General features: G+C 47.7%; 2 protein-coding genes across 2 annotated transcripts; one reads left to right on the forward strand and one right to left on the reverse strand.

The window, feature by feature from the left end:
• Positions 1-329: 329 nt before the first annotated feature.
• Positions 330-3,694, reverse strand: BUD31 (BUD31 homolog). The gene is made up of 5 exons (XM_070955102.1): positions 3,619-3,694; positions 1,819-1,940; positions 1,586-1,708; positions 816-982; positions 330-592 (listed from the first exon to the last, which is right to left on the reverse strand). The coding sequence occupies exons 2-5, from the start codon at positions 1,910-1,912 to the stop codon at positions 542-544; spliced, it is 435 nt and encodes a 144-aa protein (XP_070811203.1). The 5' UTR covers positions 1,913-1,940; positions 3,619-3,694; the 3' UTR covers positions 330-541.
• A 322-nt stretch (positions 3,695-4,016) lies between these two features.
• On the forward strand, positions 4,017-15,593 carry PDAP1 (PDGFA associated protein 1). Its single transcript, XM_070955123.1, has 6 exons — positions 4,017-4,168; positions 8,562-8,653; positions 10,260-10,373; positions 11,440-11,561; positions 13,347-13,498; positions 15,322-15,593. Exons 1-6 carry the CDS (start codon positions 4,156-4,158, stop codon positions 15,378-15,380), a joined length of 552 nt encoding a protein of 183 aa, XP_070811224.1. The 5' UTR covers positions 4,017-4,155; the 3' UTR covers positions 15,381-15,593.
• The last annotated feature ends 1,137 nt before the right edge of the window (positions 15,594-16,730 follow it).

The following is a 16,730-nucleotide window of genomic DNA, read 5'->3' on the forward strand; positions in this document are numbered from 1 at the left end:
TTCCCAAAGCAAGTGATATTTTCTACCCTTTCACTACCTTGCAGTATCCAGAGTTATTCACATAATTAAAAAGGGACAATTAGTTTTTTAACATGGCAGTGTATAGAATTTTGTTTCAGCTCCCTGGTTTCTTTGCTTGAAATGGGAGTTGTTGAGTTCTAAGAATCCTATATTTACTAATGATCAGTATTAGTGACCCTCAATATTTTCAAATCATTAGAGGATAAAGAGGTGCCTAATTTAGTCACTTTTTTTGATAGAACTATTGCATGTAAATCATTTTTTTTAAAAAAAAAAAACCAAAGAATTATGCTTATCATTTGGGGAGAAGTAGGCAAGACTTTATTTTAAGATACAATGACAACATAGGACATGAAAACACATTACTGCATTTACACATTTAATTAATTCTATCGCGGGATACAAAGGGAGTCATCTTGACAGCAGGTTGTGAAAAAAAAATAGTTCTTATGAGCAGTCCTTGATGGTAACAAGTCACTTAAAACCTCTAAAAAGTTGGGGTTTCTTTTGAAGAACGTTTTCATCCAGAGCAGCCCCGACAGCCACAGTGAGTACATTCAATTATTCTCCCCTGTAGAATGAAACCAACAGATGAGTGGAAACATACCATAAAGTTATGCAAGAAGTAGGAAAAAAAGGATTTTCAGTGGTTGAAAAAAAAACCTGATTTCAGAGCAGGGGTATTTTTTTTATAGGATGGGAATTTCATAAATTTTATGTATGATAGGACTTCTGAATATGCATAAAAGGGGAGAAGAATGTAGACACTAAAAGCATGGCTGCAAATGACTTACCACTTCCAGTTTACTTTTGGGCACTCTACAAATGCAATTTGTTCCAAAATTGGTATCGCGGGTCTGGATGCAGCGTAAGCAACAGAGGTTTTCGTATCCTTGTTTCTTCCATTTTGCAATCAGGTTTTTGTCTGCGTAACCTTCTTTGATGCAATATTCGTATAATTCTACATAGGGCAGATACAAATGAAAGGGTGAATATAGTCCCCCGATTAAATGAGCTAGAATTTGGAAATAGAAAGGTGAACATTGGTAAAGATGCATGGAAATGGCCTTGAAGAAGGAAGTCAGTAAATACCAGATAATTCAGTAAATAACCTCAGCCATAAGGCACAAAGAAACACGTTAAGCTCCAGTTGATTTATTGTTCATACCTATACACAAGAATCCACTCGACAGCATTAAATTGGCACTAGACAAGAATTCATAGAATTCAACAGGACTTGGACTGAAATTGCTTGTGGGAATGTAAGGATTCTAGGTTGATTCCTTGCTTGATTCCACCCCCAGGCTGTCCTGCATAAGCAGAACTGAAAGAAACTCAATATTGTTCTACCTTTTTTTGCTATTAATAGGGGGGTTGCGGAGAAACTCCTAGGCTTTCAAGATTCTGTTATACCCTATAATAAGAGTTCCAGCAGGTTTTTGAAGTCTGTTTCCTGACTTGGCCTACCTCAAAGGGCTGACTTGTTTTTTTCTCCTCCCCACACAACAAAAAAAGACAAGGTTTTATCTTTTCAAGGCGAGATGAAAGAGCCCACTTGTCTTACCTCTGCTAATGGCTTTCCTTTTGTAGAAGAGATCAAAAATATAGCGCGTTTTCTGATGATGAATTCTGAAGATGGGCCAAAGGGATTCCACTTTTCTTTTTCCTTCATGTGGTTCGGTCTCAGCTGAGAGAGAAACGGCACAGACCAAATGTTGCTTATTCATTCTCACATATTTTCAGTTTTTCTGTAATGCGTACAGCTAAGCCAGCTCCCCCCCATACACACACACACACCTTCTCTCATTTTTTGATCCAGCTCATCTAAGGTTGGTTCAATCAATTCCCAGCCATCCGGAGGAGGTTTTCTGCTCCTTTTCACCTTGGGCATCTCTTCAAAAAGGAAAAAAAAAAAAAACCTGCAGAAGAAACATATTTGAGATGTATGTATACAGCCTGATGAGGAAGACACCCAATGAAAATGGGTGGCGTGAAAATGTCAGTAGGAGAACTAGGACAGTGAGGTTCTTTTACCCAGTTGATAAAAACTAAATCCTAACTGTGTTTCTTAAACTTTTTTCTCTCTCCCTTCTCCCTTAAAAAAATAAAGCAACCTAAAAGAGCTTTGGTTTATATGGGTTATATTTATCAAAATATATTAAAAATTAAAATCGACGCGTTTGCTGCCACTGGCCCTTCTCCAAACGAGGCAGTCACTAAACAAGGACTATCTGCATTCTATGAAACGCATCACTTCCAATTCTGAGTAAGGCAAACATCATCGATCAATATAACCCAGACAAAGCAAAGTTCTTTGGGGTTGGGGGTGGGGGGTGTCCTCCAGGATTTTCCAAAGCGGGGAGGGGTCCTGAGAGGGAAAAACAAAGCTTAAAAAACGCTGCCTGGAGGAATCTCCTGCTTGATTAGGGGGCTAGACTAGAAGACCTCCAAAGTCCCTTCTGACTCTGTTATTCTGAATATCGAAGGAGAAGAGAAAACAGAAGGACGGGAATGTATGTGCAGCTCCACTGGGGAGAATCGTCTTGTATTTTCTGTTATGGATTGCACCAGTAGAGGCTAAACCAATTTCGTTGTATACATGATGTACAATGACAATAAAGGCTATTATTATTAACCCAGCCCAAAGAACTGGGTAAGCAAATGAGCTGAGGTATTTATTACTACTACTACTATTACTACTACTACTACTATTATTATTATTATTATTTTTCACATTTTATGTAGGGGGATGGACTAGAAGACCTCCAAGGTCCCTTCCACTACTACTATTACTACTACTATTACTACTACTATTATTATTATTATTATTATTATTGTTATTATTATTATTATTATTATTATTATTATATTTCACATCTTATGTAGGGGGATGGACTAGAAGACCTCCAAGGTCCCTTCCACTACTACTATTACTACTATTATTGTTGTTGTTATTATTATTATTATTATTATTATATTTCACATCTTATGTAGGGGGATGGACTAGAAGACCTCCAAGGTCCCTTCCACTACTACTATTACTACTACTACTATTATTATTATTATTATTATTATTATTATTATTATTATTATTATTATTATTATTATTATTATTATATTTCACATCTTATGTAGGGGGATGGACTAGAAGACCTCCAAGGTCCCTTCCACTACTACTACTATTACTACTACTACTACTACTACTATTATTATTATTATTATTATTATTATTATTATTATTATTATTATTATTATTATTATTATTATTATTATTTCACATCTTATGTAGGGGGATGGACTAGAAGACCTCCAAGGTCCCTTCCAGATGATCTATTCTGCTCCTGAATCCTCCTTCCTCTCTTCCAGCGGGATCTCCGGTCTTCCTCAGTGGGGAAAGGCCCCTTACAGGGGAAGCCCAGGCAGAAGTTCCACCGGGGAGTCCCCTCCCAGCAAGATGCTCTCCCGGGGGATTTCTGCCTGCCACGCAGAGAGACTCTAAACAGGCCCCAGACAGACAGAGACGAGGCCCTGGGGGTTGGAGGGGGGGAGAAACCGGTCCCCCTTCTGGTCCGACGGAGGGAAGGGGGGGCTACTTACGATATGGGGGCGCTGCTGTTTTCCTCCGCGGCGCTCTTCCGCTTCCCCGGGGTTCCCGTCGCCCTGCCGTGACGTCACCAGCAGCCCAGGCCCTCCTTCGCACCGCCGTCGCTTCCCGGGGGGGGCTTTTCCTATTCCGTCGGTCCGTCCACGACAGTTGCCTGTTTGGCCCTGCGCCAGGAACGTAAGCCGACCCGCCTTCAAAAGAAATTCCTCGGAACGAACCGCCCGGAGCAGGCAAGTCCTGCTGGACGTTCTGCTTTTTATACCCTCCCAGCACTTAAGTGAACTCCGTTTTTTTTCCGTCAGGCGTCAGGCGAGACAGCCCTCAGAGCTTGGCACCTCACGAAACGGGGAGGGGGGGCTTTAAACGGACGTCGACGTCGACGACGCCGGCCCCACTTCCGTTTCCGGGTCGCTCCCAGCTCGGGGCGAAGCGAGGCGTGTAGAAGGGGGGGGGGACGGCAGGAGAAGCAGGACGACTCGCTCTCGCTCGCTCGCCGTCGGAGCCGCCATCGTTGCCTGCCCGACCTCGCTATGCCCAAAGGAGGTGAGCGCTTCTCCCTGGGGAGACCCAGCTTTCTCAAGCAAGCGGGACTACACCCCCCATCGTCCCCGGCCGTGCCACATGGGCATCGGGACCCCCCCCCACCTCACCCCCCCCCCACACCCTTTGCCTGGAAGGGCCGGGAGGCGCTTCAGGCCTTTCCTGCTGATTCCCCCCCCCACCTCCTTTTAAAATAAATAAATAAATAAATATTAAAATTGGGGAGGGGGAGAGGAGGATATCATTCCGGGATTGCCCCTCCCCCACTCGAAAGACGGGGAGGGGGTCTTTCGAGTGGGGGAGGGGGGCTACTCCCCCCCGAGATTCTCGGGCAGGTCCTTTAAAGAGATGGGGGGGGGCACTAATTAGTGTCAAATGAGGGCTGTGGGGGGAGGGGGCGTCCATGAGAGCCATATTTTGGAGTGGGGGGGGGTGTTAATGAGGGTCAAAATTAGAGGGTGGGGGGGTCCCAGACAATTAAATCAGCGGGAGGGGGGGTCTTAAGGAGAGCCGAATCAAGTTGTGAGGCTGAATTAGTGTCAAAATAGAGGGTGGGGGGTTTTACAAAAAAGGCAAATGAGTGTGGGTGGGGGGTCTTGTGAATGAAATCAGCGGGGAGGGACATTAATTAGTGCCAAATCAGGGCTGGGGGGGGCGTGCATGAGAGCCACATCTTGGGGGTGGTAAGGGTGGGGTTAATGTGGGTCAAATTAGAGGGTGGCGGGTCTCAAACAGAGCCCAATGAGTGGGTGGGGCTTCATTAATTTGCTTCTTTTGGAGACCCCACCCCTCCTGATTTGACAGGAGGGGTGGGTGGGGGGTCTCAATGTCAGTCAAATCAGCAGGAGGGGGGGTCTTAAGGAGAGCCGAATCAAGTTGTGAGGCTGAATTAGTGTCAAAATAGAGGGTGGGGGGGGTCTCCAAGAGAGACAAATGAGTGTGGGGGGGTCTTGAGAGTGAAATCAGGGGGGAGGGGCATTAATTAGTGCCAAATCAGGGCTGGGGGGGGCGTCAATGAGAGCCACATCTGGGGGGGTTAATGAGGGTGAAATTAGAGGGTGGGGAGGGTCTCAAAGAGAGCCCAATAGTGGTTGGGGCTTCATTAATTTGCCTCTTTTGGAGACCCCACCCCTCCTGATTTGACAGGAGGGGTGGGTGGGGGGTCTCAATGTCAGTCAAATCAGCGGGAGGGGGAGTCTGAAGGAGAGCCAAATCAGGTTGTGTGGGGCTGGATTAGTGTCAGAATAGAGGGTGGGGGAGGGTCTCCAAAAGAGGAAAATGAGTGTGCGTGGGGGGAAACACAAGGAGAGTGAAATCAGGGGGATGGGCTTCATTAGTGTCAAATCAGGAGGAGTGGGGGGTCTCAAAGATGGTCAAGTCAGCGGGAGTGGGGGTCTTAAGGAGAGCCAAATCAGGTTGTGGGGCCGAATTAATTGTCAAAATAGAGGTGGGGGGGTCTCCAAAAGAGGCAAATTAAAGGGTGGGGGGTCTTAAGGAGAGCCAAATCAGGTTGGGGGGGCCTGGATTAGTGTCAGAATAGAGGGTGGGGGGAGGTCTCCAAAAGCGGCAAATGAGTGGGTGGGGTTTTTTTAAGGAGAGTGAAATCAGGGGGAGGAGCTTCATTAGTGTCAAATCAGGAGGGGTGGGGGGTCTCAACGACAGTCAAATCAGCGGGAGCGAGGTCTTAAGGAGAGCCAGATCAGGTTGTGGGTTGTGCCAAATTAATGGTCAAAGTAGGGGGGTCTCCAAAAGAGGCAAATTAAAGAGAGGGGGTCTTGAGAGTGAAATCAGGGGGAGGGGCTTAATTAGTGTCAAATCAGGAGGTGGGGGTCTTAATTAGCCCCAGTAGGGGGACAGCGGAGAGCCTCCCTGCCTTTCCTTCCTGATCCCAGCCTCCCATGTGGTGGGGATCCAGTGACTGGGCAGCCAATCAGCCTCTCCTCTCCTCCTCTGGGATGTCAGGGCCAGCTGAGTGGATTGCATCAGATCTGCTTGGAAGGGCTTTCCTGGAGTTGACTGTCAATCAGAACAAGAGGGGGGGGGGATTGGCAGCCTCCCTTTTCATGTGGGAAGTGGGATGGGGGGGAGGTTGAATAGGGGGATTCGGGGCTCAGTTTATACCCCGCAGCCAAGGAGCTCCTGGAAATGCCCACCCCACCCCACCCCTTGGACAGCAGAAGGCACCTAATCTGAAGACTTGCTTTGGGATGTCTTTCTGCCTCTTCTCTCTCTTAAAAAATCTTTTTGTGTTTTTCATGCTGACATTACTTAGTTTGGGTAATAAAACATCTGCAAGAAAACCAGGACCCCCCCCCAGTCCTCCTCCTCCTCCTCCTCCCCCTCCTCTCTGCAAACCTCACTCCCTTCTAGGACTGATGATGTAACCTTGTTGGGTAATGAAACATCAGTAAGAAAACAACCCAGCTCAGAGAGCACCAAGGATCCCCCAGTCCTCTTCTTCCTCCTCCTGACCCCCTTCCTCTCCGCAAACTTATTTATTTATTTATTGGTTCGATTTATATGCCGGAGACTCAGGGGGGCTTACAATGCGTTAAGCAATAGCCTTCATACTTTTGTATATACCTGCTTAGTAGGGCTTTCGGGGGGCCCCCAAGCGGTGTTCTTTTTTATACAAAGTCAGCTTATTGCCCCCACAATCCGGGTCCTCATTTTACCTACCTCGGAAGGATGGAAGGCTGAGTCAACCTTGAGCCTGGTGAGATTTGAACTCGCAGTAATTACAGGCAGCTGGTGCTACTTTAACAGCACTTTAGTCTGCTGCGCCACCAAGGCTCTTCCCACTTCTTTCTAGCACTGATGAGGTTACCTAGTTTGGGTAATGAAACGTCCACGAAAAAACTACCCAGCTCAGAGAGCTCCAAGGGGCCTCTCGGTCTTCTCCATATCTTCCCCCCTGCTCAATTTTGCAAACCCCGCTCCCTTCTGATGCTATTCCCTAGGTGGGAAATGAAAAGTCTGCAACAAAACAACCAAGTTCAGAGAGCACCTAGGACCCCTCATTTCAACCCTAAACTACAAATGTTCTCTTTTATAGTTTTTTTTTTATTTATTTATTTTCATCTTTTCCCCCACCTACTCCTTAGGGGGAGGAGGGCCTTCCCCTGGCTTGTGGATTTCCTAAAATAGCAATAGCATTTAGACTTACATAGCGCTTTGAAGCACTCTCCGGACTCTCTACAATGTAGAAGCATTATTTGCATCTTGCCCGCCCAACAATCTGGGTCCTCATTTTACCAACCTCGGAAGGATGAAAGGCTGAGTCAACCTTGAGCCGGTTAGGATCGAACTCCTGTTTTATGGGCAGAGTTAGCCTGCAATACTGCATTCTAACCACTGTGCCATCACAGCTAATCAGCAGTAGCACGTAGACTTGTAGACCGCTTCACAGTGCCTTAGAGCCCTCTCCCTAAGCTTCCCCCCCCTCCGGCCTTTCCATGGTGGGGAGGCGGCGCAGGGGAGAGGTGCGTGCTGATGTGGGAAAAGACTGTCTTATCTTGGAAGCTCACTGCCAGGGGTGGGATTCTACCAGTTCAGACTGGTTCGGGTGAACCGGTTCGCTCTGACGTTCAGCTGGGAGCGAACCGGTTCACTCCCAACAATCAGGTGGGCCCGCCCGCTCCTGCCTTTATCCTCTCAGCTGATTCGTGCAGCAGAGTGCATTGCAATGCCTCAGCTGTGTTACTCCCCAGCAGTAACGCGGAAAGTAAGTTTTAGCAAAACTACGCACATGCGAAGCGCACAATCACTGAACCGGTTGTTAAACCAGCAGGATCCCACCACTGCTCTCTGCTTCCATTGACGGGAGTCTAGGCCTTGCCTGACAATGGAAGCCGAACAACTTAGAAGAGGAAGAGATGCGGGGGGGGCGGGGGGGGGAAAGTACCGTATTTTTTGGAGTATAAGACACACCTTTTTCCCCCCAAAAAAAGAGGGTGAAAATCTGGGTGCGTCTTAGCCCCGTCCAGCTTCTCAAACGGAGGTTTCAGAGGCTGAAAAAAGCATCAGAAATGAAGCTTCAGAAAAGAAGTCCCCAAACAGAGCTTCAGAGGCTTTTTTTCTGAAACTGTTTCAGAGGCTTTTTTTCTGAAGCTGTTTCAGAGGCTTTTTTTCTGAAGCTGTTTCGGAGGCTTTCAGAGGCAGGAAAAAAAGTTTTTTCTGACACGGAGTTTCAGAAGTTTCAGAGGCAGAAAAAAAAGCAAGGCACAGAGCTCACAACCAAGGAGCCTGTTGCTAAAATTCACCTCTGGGAACAGCTGATTGGGGGAGGCTGATCCACCTGCCAATCAGCTTCTTTCTTATTTTCCTTCCCAAAAACTAAGGTGCGTCTTATACTCTGAAAAATATGGTAATCTTTAAACCCACTTTTTTCTTGCAGGTAAAAAAGGGGGCCATAAAGGCCGAGCGCGGCAGTATACAAGCCCGGAAGAGATCGATGCCCAGCTGCAGGCTGAGAAACAGAAGGCCAGGGTAAGCAGCCGAGTTTTCTAAGTGCTGTTGACAAGCCCCAACATTTATGTTGCTAAGAGAGACGCTTGTTCAGTGAGTTTTGTCCCCCGTTTTACGACTTTTCTTGCGGCGGTTCAGTGAACCACGGCGGTTGTTGAATTAGTGACATGGTTGTTCAGTTGACTTTGCTTGTCCGACGGTCGCAAAAGGAGATCACATGACCCTGGTGTCAGCGTTCCAAGTCACGCACCCATAGAAAGCAGAACGCCGAGGCAGGCAAATTCCTCAAAGAACAGTTTTATTGGCTACATCACATTGGCGCAGACTGGTGAAAGCCGACTCTGAAAGTTCCCGCGGCTTTCACCTAATTAAAAGTGAAAGTTTTTGTCAGAGTTTGTTGCAAAAAATCAAATCCAGAAAGCACAAACAGGCAGACAGATGCAGCAGGATTCATTAACTTCTTTATATACATAATAATACATGAAAGTAAAGGTACAATACCAATATGGATTCTTCTTCAACGTCGTAGCAGTTACAAGCAAAACGCAAGGCAGGCGAGAACAGTTAGTTTCATTTCAGCAGAGCAGACTAGTTTCAGTTTTTCTGCGCAGACTCAGAAGCTGCAGACTAAGATACACACTGGCTTCAGTCTGTCTCAGCTCCCAAACAGCCCTCATTGGCTGACTTAATTGCTATGCCTATTCATTGGCTGATCTAGTCCAGTTTATGAATATTCATACTCTGAATAGTTTTCCCTTTCCACCCCCCACCCCCCCCAAGAGCCTTGGTAGTACAGGGGTTTAAGGCACCCTGTTATTAAGCTTATTAAGACCAGTGCCTGCAATTACTGCAGGGTTCGAATCTCGCCAAGGCTCAAGGTTGACTCAGCCTTCCATCCTTTCTAAGGTAGGTGAAATGAGGACCCAGTTTGTGGGGGCAATAAGCTGACTTTGTATAAATATACAAAAGGATGAAGGCTATTGCTGAGCACATTGTAAGCCGCCCTGAGTCTCCGGAGAAGGATGGCATATAAATCAAAATTAAAAAAAAAAAAAAAGTCACTGGTCACACTGTCCAATCCAGCTGCTGGCCGGTTGCTTGGTTACTTCGCTCCTCCTCTGGCCAGCCACCTGTCCTTGGTTCCCACAGGAAAACGTTATTCTTTGGGCTACAAGACCCCATCTAACTATTTCCTTCCCCCCACCCACCCACCTCCCTCCGTTGTGTGGCAACCCTGAAGCTTCCAAGATGGGGCCTCAGCCAGGATCACTTCAGGGTTGACACCTGGGGACATGGCAACCATCATCCAGATGAGTCAGTTGCCAGCTGTTTGAATTTGACCACATGACTGTGGGGGATGCTGCAACAGTGTGAAAAAACGGGCGGGTTATACTAAGGTAGCTTAGGCTGAGAATTGGAGGCTCGCCCTTGTCGTCCTCCCAACATCCCCACGATGCCAGGCAGTCAGAGAGAGGAATGGGCGGAAAGCCGGAGCACCACCCCCTCCCCCGCTTGGGTGAAGCTAAATCGCTCCCAGCCGTTCTGATATCCCACCCCCACCCCTGCCCCCCTCCCCCAATCTTCCCCCGCAGCTATTCTGGCTTGCTGATGCTTCTCCTTTCCACAGGAAGAGGAAGAGGAGCAAGAGGAAGGCGGCTCCGGGGCCTCCGGAGAACCCAAGAAGAAGGAGAAATCGCTAGATTCAGATGAGAGCGAGGAAGAAGAGGGCGAAGACTATCAGGTAGAGGGGGAGGCCGGGGCCGGAGAAGAATTTTCCCCATTTAGGACCAAGAAGAGCGATGAGAGGCTGTCGGCTTTGATTCAGCCAGTGGACACCTCTACACACGCATTATGTTGCCTTGCATTCCCTCCCCACACGCCAGGATCTGGCTACCCCTTGGCCTTAAAGCCAGCCTTCCTAGGTGGACCAGACAGGAAACAGACCTGATGGGCTAAGTCTACTTTTTTGTAAGGCTACGTTAACAGACTCTTGCAAGTACAGTTTTTCCACGTCACTATTTACAGCCTAACAAGTTGGGGAGGATTCTTTCTGTCTGCCTTCCTTTCCTTTCCTTTCCTCTCCTTCCCTCCCCTTCCTTCCTCCCCTTTTCCTCCTTCCCTCCCCTCCCCTCCCCTTCTTCTTCCTCTCCTTCCCTTCTTCCCCTTCCCTTTCTTCCTTTCTCCCCTTCCTCTGCTTCTTCCTCCCTCCCTCCTTCCCTTTCCTCTTCTTTCCCTTCCTTCCTCCCCTTTTCCTCCTTCCCTTCCCTTCCTCCCCTTCTTCTCCTTCCTCTCCTTCCCTTCCTTCTTCCCCTTCCTTTTCTTCCTTTCTCCCCTTCCACTGATTCTTCCTCCCTTTCCTCTCCTCTCTTCCCCTTCTTCCCCTTCCTTCTTCCTTCCTTCCCTTTTTCTCCTTCCCTTCCTCCCCTTCATCCTTCCTCTCCTTCCCTTCATTCTTCCCCTTCCCTTTCTTCCCTTCCCTTCCTCCCTTTCCTCTCCTCTCCTCCCCTCCTTTCCCCCTCCTTCTTCCTTCCTCTCCTTTCCTTTCCTCCCGTTCTTTCTTCCTCCCCTCTGCTCCCCTTCCCCTCCCCTCCTTCCTCTCCTCTCCTCCCATCCATCCATCCATCCTTCCTTCCTTTCCCCACTATGTAGCCACTAACTACGACCTCTCTTATGCGACCATTCCCTGGGCGGCATCTCTTTCCTCCACCTCCCAAGGCCACACGATCGTCACACAATTCCCTTCCAGGAAACTGTTCCAACCGGCTCTCTTCTTTTTTTTTTTTGTTGTTGTTGCCTTTCAATTCCAGCCGAAACACAAAGGAGTGGAAGGCATGATCGACATAGAGAATCCCAACCGGGCGGTGCAAACCGCTAAAAAAGTCACTCAGCTCGATTTAGAGAGCCCGAGAGAATTATCGCGGAGAGAACGGTAAGTCCTTCCCTCCGAGATAGAGAGGAGTGGGGGCGGTGGGGGGTGTCCTGCCCTCTTCATTGCCTCCATTCTCCCAGAATTAGCCAAAGGGAGGGAGGATTTAAACGAAGAGTTTTTTTATTAACCCTTGGAACATAGTGAATTTTTAATTTAATTTAATTTAATATTTAAATTTATATACCGCCCTTCTCCCGAAGGACTCAGGGCGGTGAACAGCCATAGATAAAAAACATAGAATACAAAATTTAAAAACAATTTAAAAATATATTAAGCAATTTGGCCCGACAGTTAAAATCCCCCATTTAAAATTCAAATTTAAAATTACACCATTAGAGAGAATGACGGGAGAATAAAATGTACTATGTACTAGGAGTTCATTCTTCACATCCCCGTTTTTCAACCTTGGCCACAGCAGAGCCGGCTGGGGAATTCTGGGAGTTGAAATCCACGCCTTTTAAAGGGGCAGGGCTAAAATAAATAAATATATATATATATCCCCACCACTACATTGACTTGAAAGCGAAACGTCATCTGTAGGGCCACTTGCAGTCGTGTTCAAATAGTCCTCGACTTACGACCACCGGGGAGCCCAACATTTCTGTTGTTAAGTGGGGTTTGCCCTATTTCACGACCTTTCTTGCCTCCGTTGTTAAGTGAATCACTGCGGTGGATAAGTTAGTAACCTGGTTGTTAAGGGAATCTGGCTTCCCCATTTGACTTTCCTTCTCAGGAGGTCGCAAAAGGGGATCGCGTGGCCCCGGGACACAGCAACCGTCATAAATATGAGTCAGTTGCCAAGCATCTAATATTTTGATCATGGCGATGCGGAAATGGTCGTAAGTCACTTTTTTTCAGTGCCGTTGTAACTACGGACGGTCCACTAAATAAACCGTCGTAAGTTGAGGACTACTTGTATTTTCCCCCCTCCTGTTATAATTAATTATAGTTACACTTAAAAAATTGCTACCCTGTGTTGAGGAATTCGCAGAGCAACCCTAGAGTAGCAAGGGTGTGCACATGAAAGCGACTGAGAGCAGTTGCAAATAATCGCAGCCAACACACAGATACACTTGAGTTGTGTTTACTTTTAGGAAACAGTAATAAGGCACAGTCCAATAAACAGTCCAGGTCATACACAGATAAAGCCGTAGATAGTAAAACAATAGTCCAGGGATATTCCAATAACAAAGTCTTCTTACCAGTTGTCGTAGTCATACACAATAAACAGTTGCAAACAGTAGCAAACATAGCAAAGAGCAGTAAAGAGCAATAATGGTCAGCAAAGAGAAACTAACCGTGTTTCTAGATCCCTCTTAAGGACATTGGCTACAGAGCTAACCAATCAGGACACAGTATGATGCAATACAGCAATACAAGTCTTAAAGCTATATTGAGGTTTTATATATTGCCAAGCCAACAAGTTAGGCAATCATCATTTCCTAACACCCTGTTTCCCCCCCAAAATAAGACATCCCCCTGATAATAAGCCCAATCGGGCTTTTGAGCACATGGCAATAAGGCCAAGCGCTTATTTCAGGGTTCAAAAAAAATAAAATAAAATAAGACAGGGTCTTATTTTCGGGGAAACACGGTACATAGCCAGGCAGCAATGGAATGGAGGCTGTTTTTGTTCCCTCTGGTGAGCCTCACCTGCTGTGCTCAAAACCATCCAGATGGAAATCCACGTGTCTTTGGGGAAATTGGGGGGGGGGCAGGTCTCCAAAGCCTCCTGATTACTTGGATCTTTTGCCGACTCTTCCTCCCCTCCCGGTACCTTTGCAGAGAAGAGATTGAAAAACAGAAGGCAAAAGAAAGGTACATGAAGATGCACCTGGCAGGGAAAACGGAACAGGCCAAGGCCGACCTCGCCCGGCTAGCCATTATCCGGAAACAGAGAGAAGAGGCAGCCAAAAAGAAAGAGGAAGAGAGGAGAGGTAAGGAGGGAAACGTCTGGCTGAGGCTAAAGGGAGCTGAGGCCCCTGTGAAGGTTTGGGAGCCCTTTATTGGTACAAGGTAGTCCTCATACATAGGACCATTGCGGCATTCATGCAAGTCGCATGATCAAAATCCAGGAAGGAAGGAGGGAGGGAGGGAGATGGAAATGAGAAGAAGGGGAGGGAGGGAGGAAGAAAGAAGAGAGAAGAAAAGGAAGGAAGGAGATAGAAATGAAAAGAGGGAGGGAGGAAGAGAAAAGAAAGAAAAAAGAGAAAGAAAAGAAAGAGAGAAAGGAGCTATCAGTCCTTTTTAAAGGGGGTCGATCTGGAGTTACGTCCCTTCACATAGGAATTTTTATGCAGTCTAGAAAGGTGGATGGAAGGGAGGGAGGGAGGGAGGGAAGGAAGGAGATGGAAATGAGAAGGGAAGGTGGGAGGAAGAAAGAGAGAAGGAAGGAAGGAGATGGAAATGAGAAGGGAGGGAGGAAGGAAGAAAGAGGAAGGAAGGAAGGAGATGGAAATGAGAAGAGTGGGAGGGAGGAAGAAAGAGGGAAGGAAGGAAGGAGATGGAAATGAGAAGAGTGGGAGGGAGGAAGAAAGAGAAGGAAGGAAGGACATGGAAATGAGAAGAGAGGGAAGGAGGAAGAAAGAGGAAGGAAGGAAGGAAGGAGATGGAAATGAGAAGAGTGGGAGGGAGGAAGAAAGGGAAGGAAGGAAATGGAAATGAGAAGAGAGGGAAGGAGGAAGAAAGAGAGGGAAGGAAGGAAGGAGATGGAAATGAGAAGGGAGGGAGGAAGGAAGAAAGAGGAAGGAAGGAAGGAGATGGAAATGAGAAGAGTGGGAGGGAGGAAGAAAGGGAAGGAAGGAAATGGAAATGAGAAGAGAGGGAAGGAGGAAGAAAGAGAGGGAAGGAAGGAAGGAGATGGAAATGAGAAGGGAGGGAGGAAGGAAGAAAGAGGAAGGAAGGAAGGACATGGAAATGAGAAGAGTGGGAGGGAGGAAGAAAGGGAAGGAAGGAAATGGAAATGAGAAGAGAGGGAAGGAGGAAGAAAGAGGGAAGGAAGGAAGGACATGGAAATGAGAAGAGAGGGAGGGAGGGAGGAAGAAAGAGGAAGGAAGGACATGGAAATGAGAAGAGTGGGAGGGAGGAAGAAAGAGGAAGGAAGGAAGGAGATGGAAATGAGAAGAGGGAAGGAGGAAGAAAGAGGAAGGAAGGAAGGAGATGGAAATGAGAAGAGTGGGAGGGAGGAAGAAAGGGAAGGAAGGAAATGGAAATGAGAAGAGAGGGAAGGAGGAAGAAAGAGGGAAGGAAGGAAGGACATGGAAATGAGAAGAGAGGGAGGGAGGGAGGAAGAAAGAGGAAGGAAGGACATGGAAATGAGAAGAGTGGGAGGGAGGAAGAAAGAGGAAGGAAGGAAGGACATGGAAATGAGAAGAGGGAAGGAGGAAGAAAGAGGAAGGAAGGAAGGAGATGGAAATGAGAAGAGTGGGAGGGAGGAAGAAAGGGAAGGAAGGAAATGGAAATGAGAAGAGAGGGAAGGAGGAAGAAAGGGAAGGAAGGAGATGGAAATGAGAAGGGAGGGTGGGAGGAAGAAAGAGAAGGAAGGAAGGAGATAGAAATGAGAAGGGAGGGAGGAAGGAAGAAAGGAAGGAAGGAAGGACATGGAAATGAGAAGAGTGGGAGGGAGAAAGAAAGGAAGGAAGGAAGGAGATGGAAATGAGAAGAGAGAGAAGGAGGAAGAAAGAAGAGAGAGAGAAGGAAGGAAGGAAGGATTCAGGGATTCAGCTGTTCTTCCTTCTCCGCTTGACCCCCCTCCCCCCAGCTAAAGACGACGCGGCCATGGCAGGCAAGCGGATGCAGTCGCTGTCCCTCAACAAGTAAAGGCAGCCCCCTCCCCCCGAGAGGAGGGACACCCCCGGGACGGTGCTGGGCCTGGCACCCTTCGGACTCGCTGTGGCGTCAATTTCCCAGAGAGGCTGCAGGAGGAGGGCAGCGGCAGCAGCGATGGCGGCCTCACCGTCACCTCTGAAGAGACACTGACCGCTCCATGTTCGTCTTCATCTGGGCACAGAATTCCACGGGATTACTTTTTTTTGGGGGGGGGAGGGAGGGAGGGGCACGCAGGTGAGGGGAGGGGAAAGAGGGAAGGAGGTATCCAGGCACCCTTCACCTTTGGTGCAAAATCGTGACAACACCGACCGTTGCATTAAAATGACCGTTTTCGGGGAGGGGGAACCAAACGCCGCCGGCTGAACGGTTTGACGTGTTTTTGATTTTCGGGTGGGAGGCCAACGGAGGCGGAAGGTTTGCTGGGGAGGGGGCCGATCGCTTCAGCTAGCTTTCAGGGAAACTAGGCAGGGAAGGGGGTGGGAGACGAGTAGCTTGGACCCCTGTAGATGCATTTCCCAAAAATAAAAATACGGGGACGAGGGAGTGTGCTTTGGCATGGACCTGGGCTGCACAAAAGTCCAGGGAAATGAACAGTTACGGGGCAGGAGGTGGAATCCTTGACCCACACCCCCTCCAAAACCCTCTGGCTATTTTAGTTTTCTCTTTTCCACCCTGTTGTTTTATTTTATTTTATTTTTTTAAAACCGTCCTTTTCATTTCTTTTCCTTCTTCTCTGGAAGTCGATAATGACTTCTGTTTTTTAAAACAAACCCTTGGAAAAGCGAAAACTAGAGAACGCATCTTCGGGATTGTGCATCTTTCCGGAATAAAGGCAGGCGTGCGCGCGCAAGAGAGAGAAAGAAAGAGAGAGAGAGAGAAAAAAAGAGAAAAACCTGTATATTTGGCTGAATAAAGTTTAAATTATCGTAACGGTCTGGTCTGGTGCCTTTTCACACCCTCGGGACTGCACTTTGAACATCACCCGAGAAATTGTTTGAAGTCCTGTTTTTCTTTAGGGTGGATGACCTCAATTTAAGGGTTCCTACAAGGCTCACACAGGACACGGTGGCTCAGTGGCTAAGACGCTGAGCTTGTCAATCGAAAGGTCGGCCATTCAGCGGTTCGAATCCCCGGCGCCGCATAACGGGGTGAGCTCCCGTGACTTGTCCCAGCTTCTGCCAACCTAGCAGTTCGAAAGCATGTAAAAAACAATGCAAGTAGAAAAATAGGCACCACCTTTGGTGGGAAGGGAACAGCGTTCCGTGCGCCTTTGGCATCGAGTCATGCCGGCCACATAACCACGGAGACGCCTTCGGACAGCGCTGGCTCTTCGGCTTTGAA

The sequence above is a fragment of the Pituophis catenifer genome, unplaced genomic scaffold (genome assembly GCF_029215685.1).
Source record: "Pituophis catenifer annectens isolate HBS135680 unplaced genomic scaffold, rPitCat1.0.hap2 SCAF_16, whole genome shotgun sequence".
Taxonomy (NCBI): Eukaryota; Metazoa; Chordata; class Lepidosauria; order Squamata; family Colubridae; genus Pituophis; species Pituophis catenifer.

Coding starts and splice junctions, on each gene's coding strand:
- BUD31 (XM_070955102.1), bottom strand. CDS start 1,912: ATGCCCAAGGTGAAAAGGAGCAGAAAACCTCCTCCGGATGGCTGGGAA. Junction 1,709..1,818: donor GGATCAAAAAATGAGAGAAG/GTGTGTGTGTGT, acceptor TTTCTCTCTCAG/CTGAGACCGAACCACATGAA. Junction 593..815: donor CCAAAAGTAAACTGGAAGTG/GTAAGTCATTTG, acceptor TTCATTCTACAG/GGGAGAATAATTGAATGTAC.
- PDAP1 (XM_070955123.1), top strand. Junction 8,654..10,259: donor CTGAGAAACAGAAGGCCAGG/GTAAGCAGCCGA, acceptor TCCTTTCCACAG/GAAGAGGAAGAGGAGCAAGA. Junction 10,374..11,439: donor AAGAGGGCGAAGACTATCAG/GTAGAGGGGGAG, acceptor TTTCAATTCCAG/CCGAAACACAAAGGAGTGGA.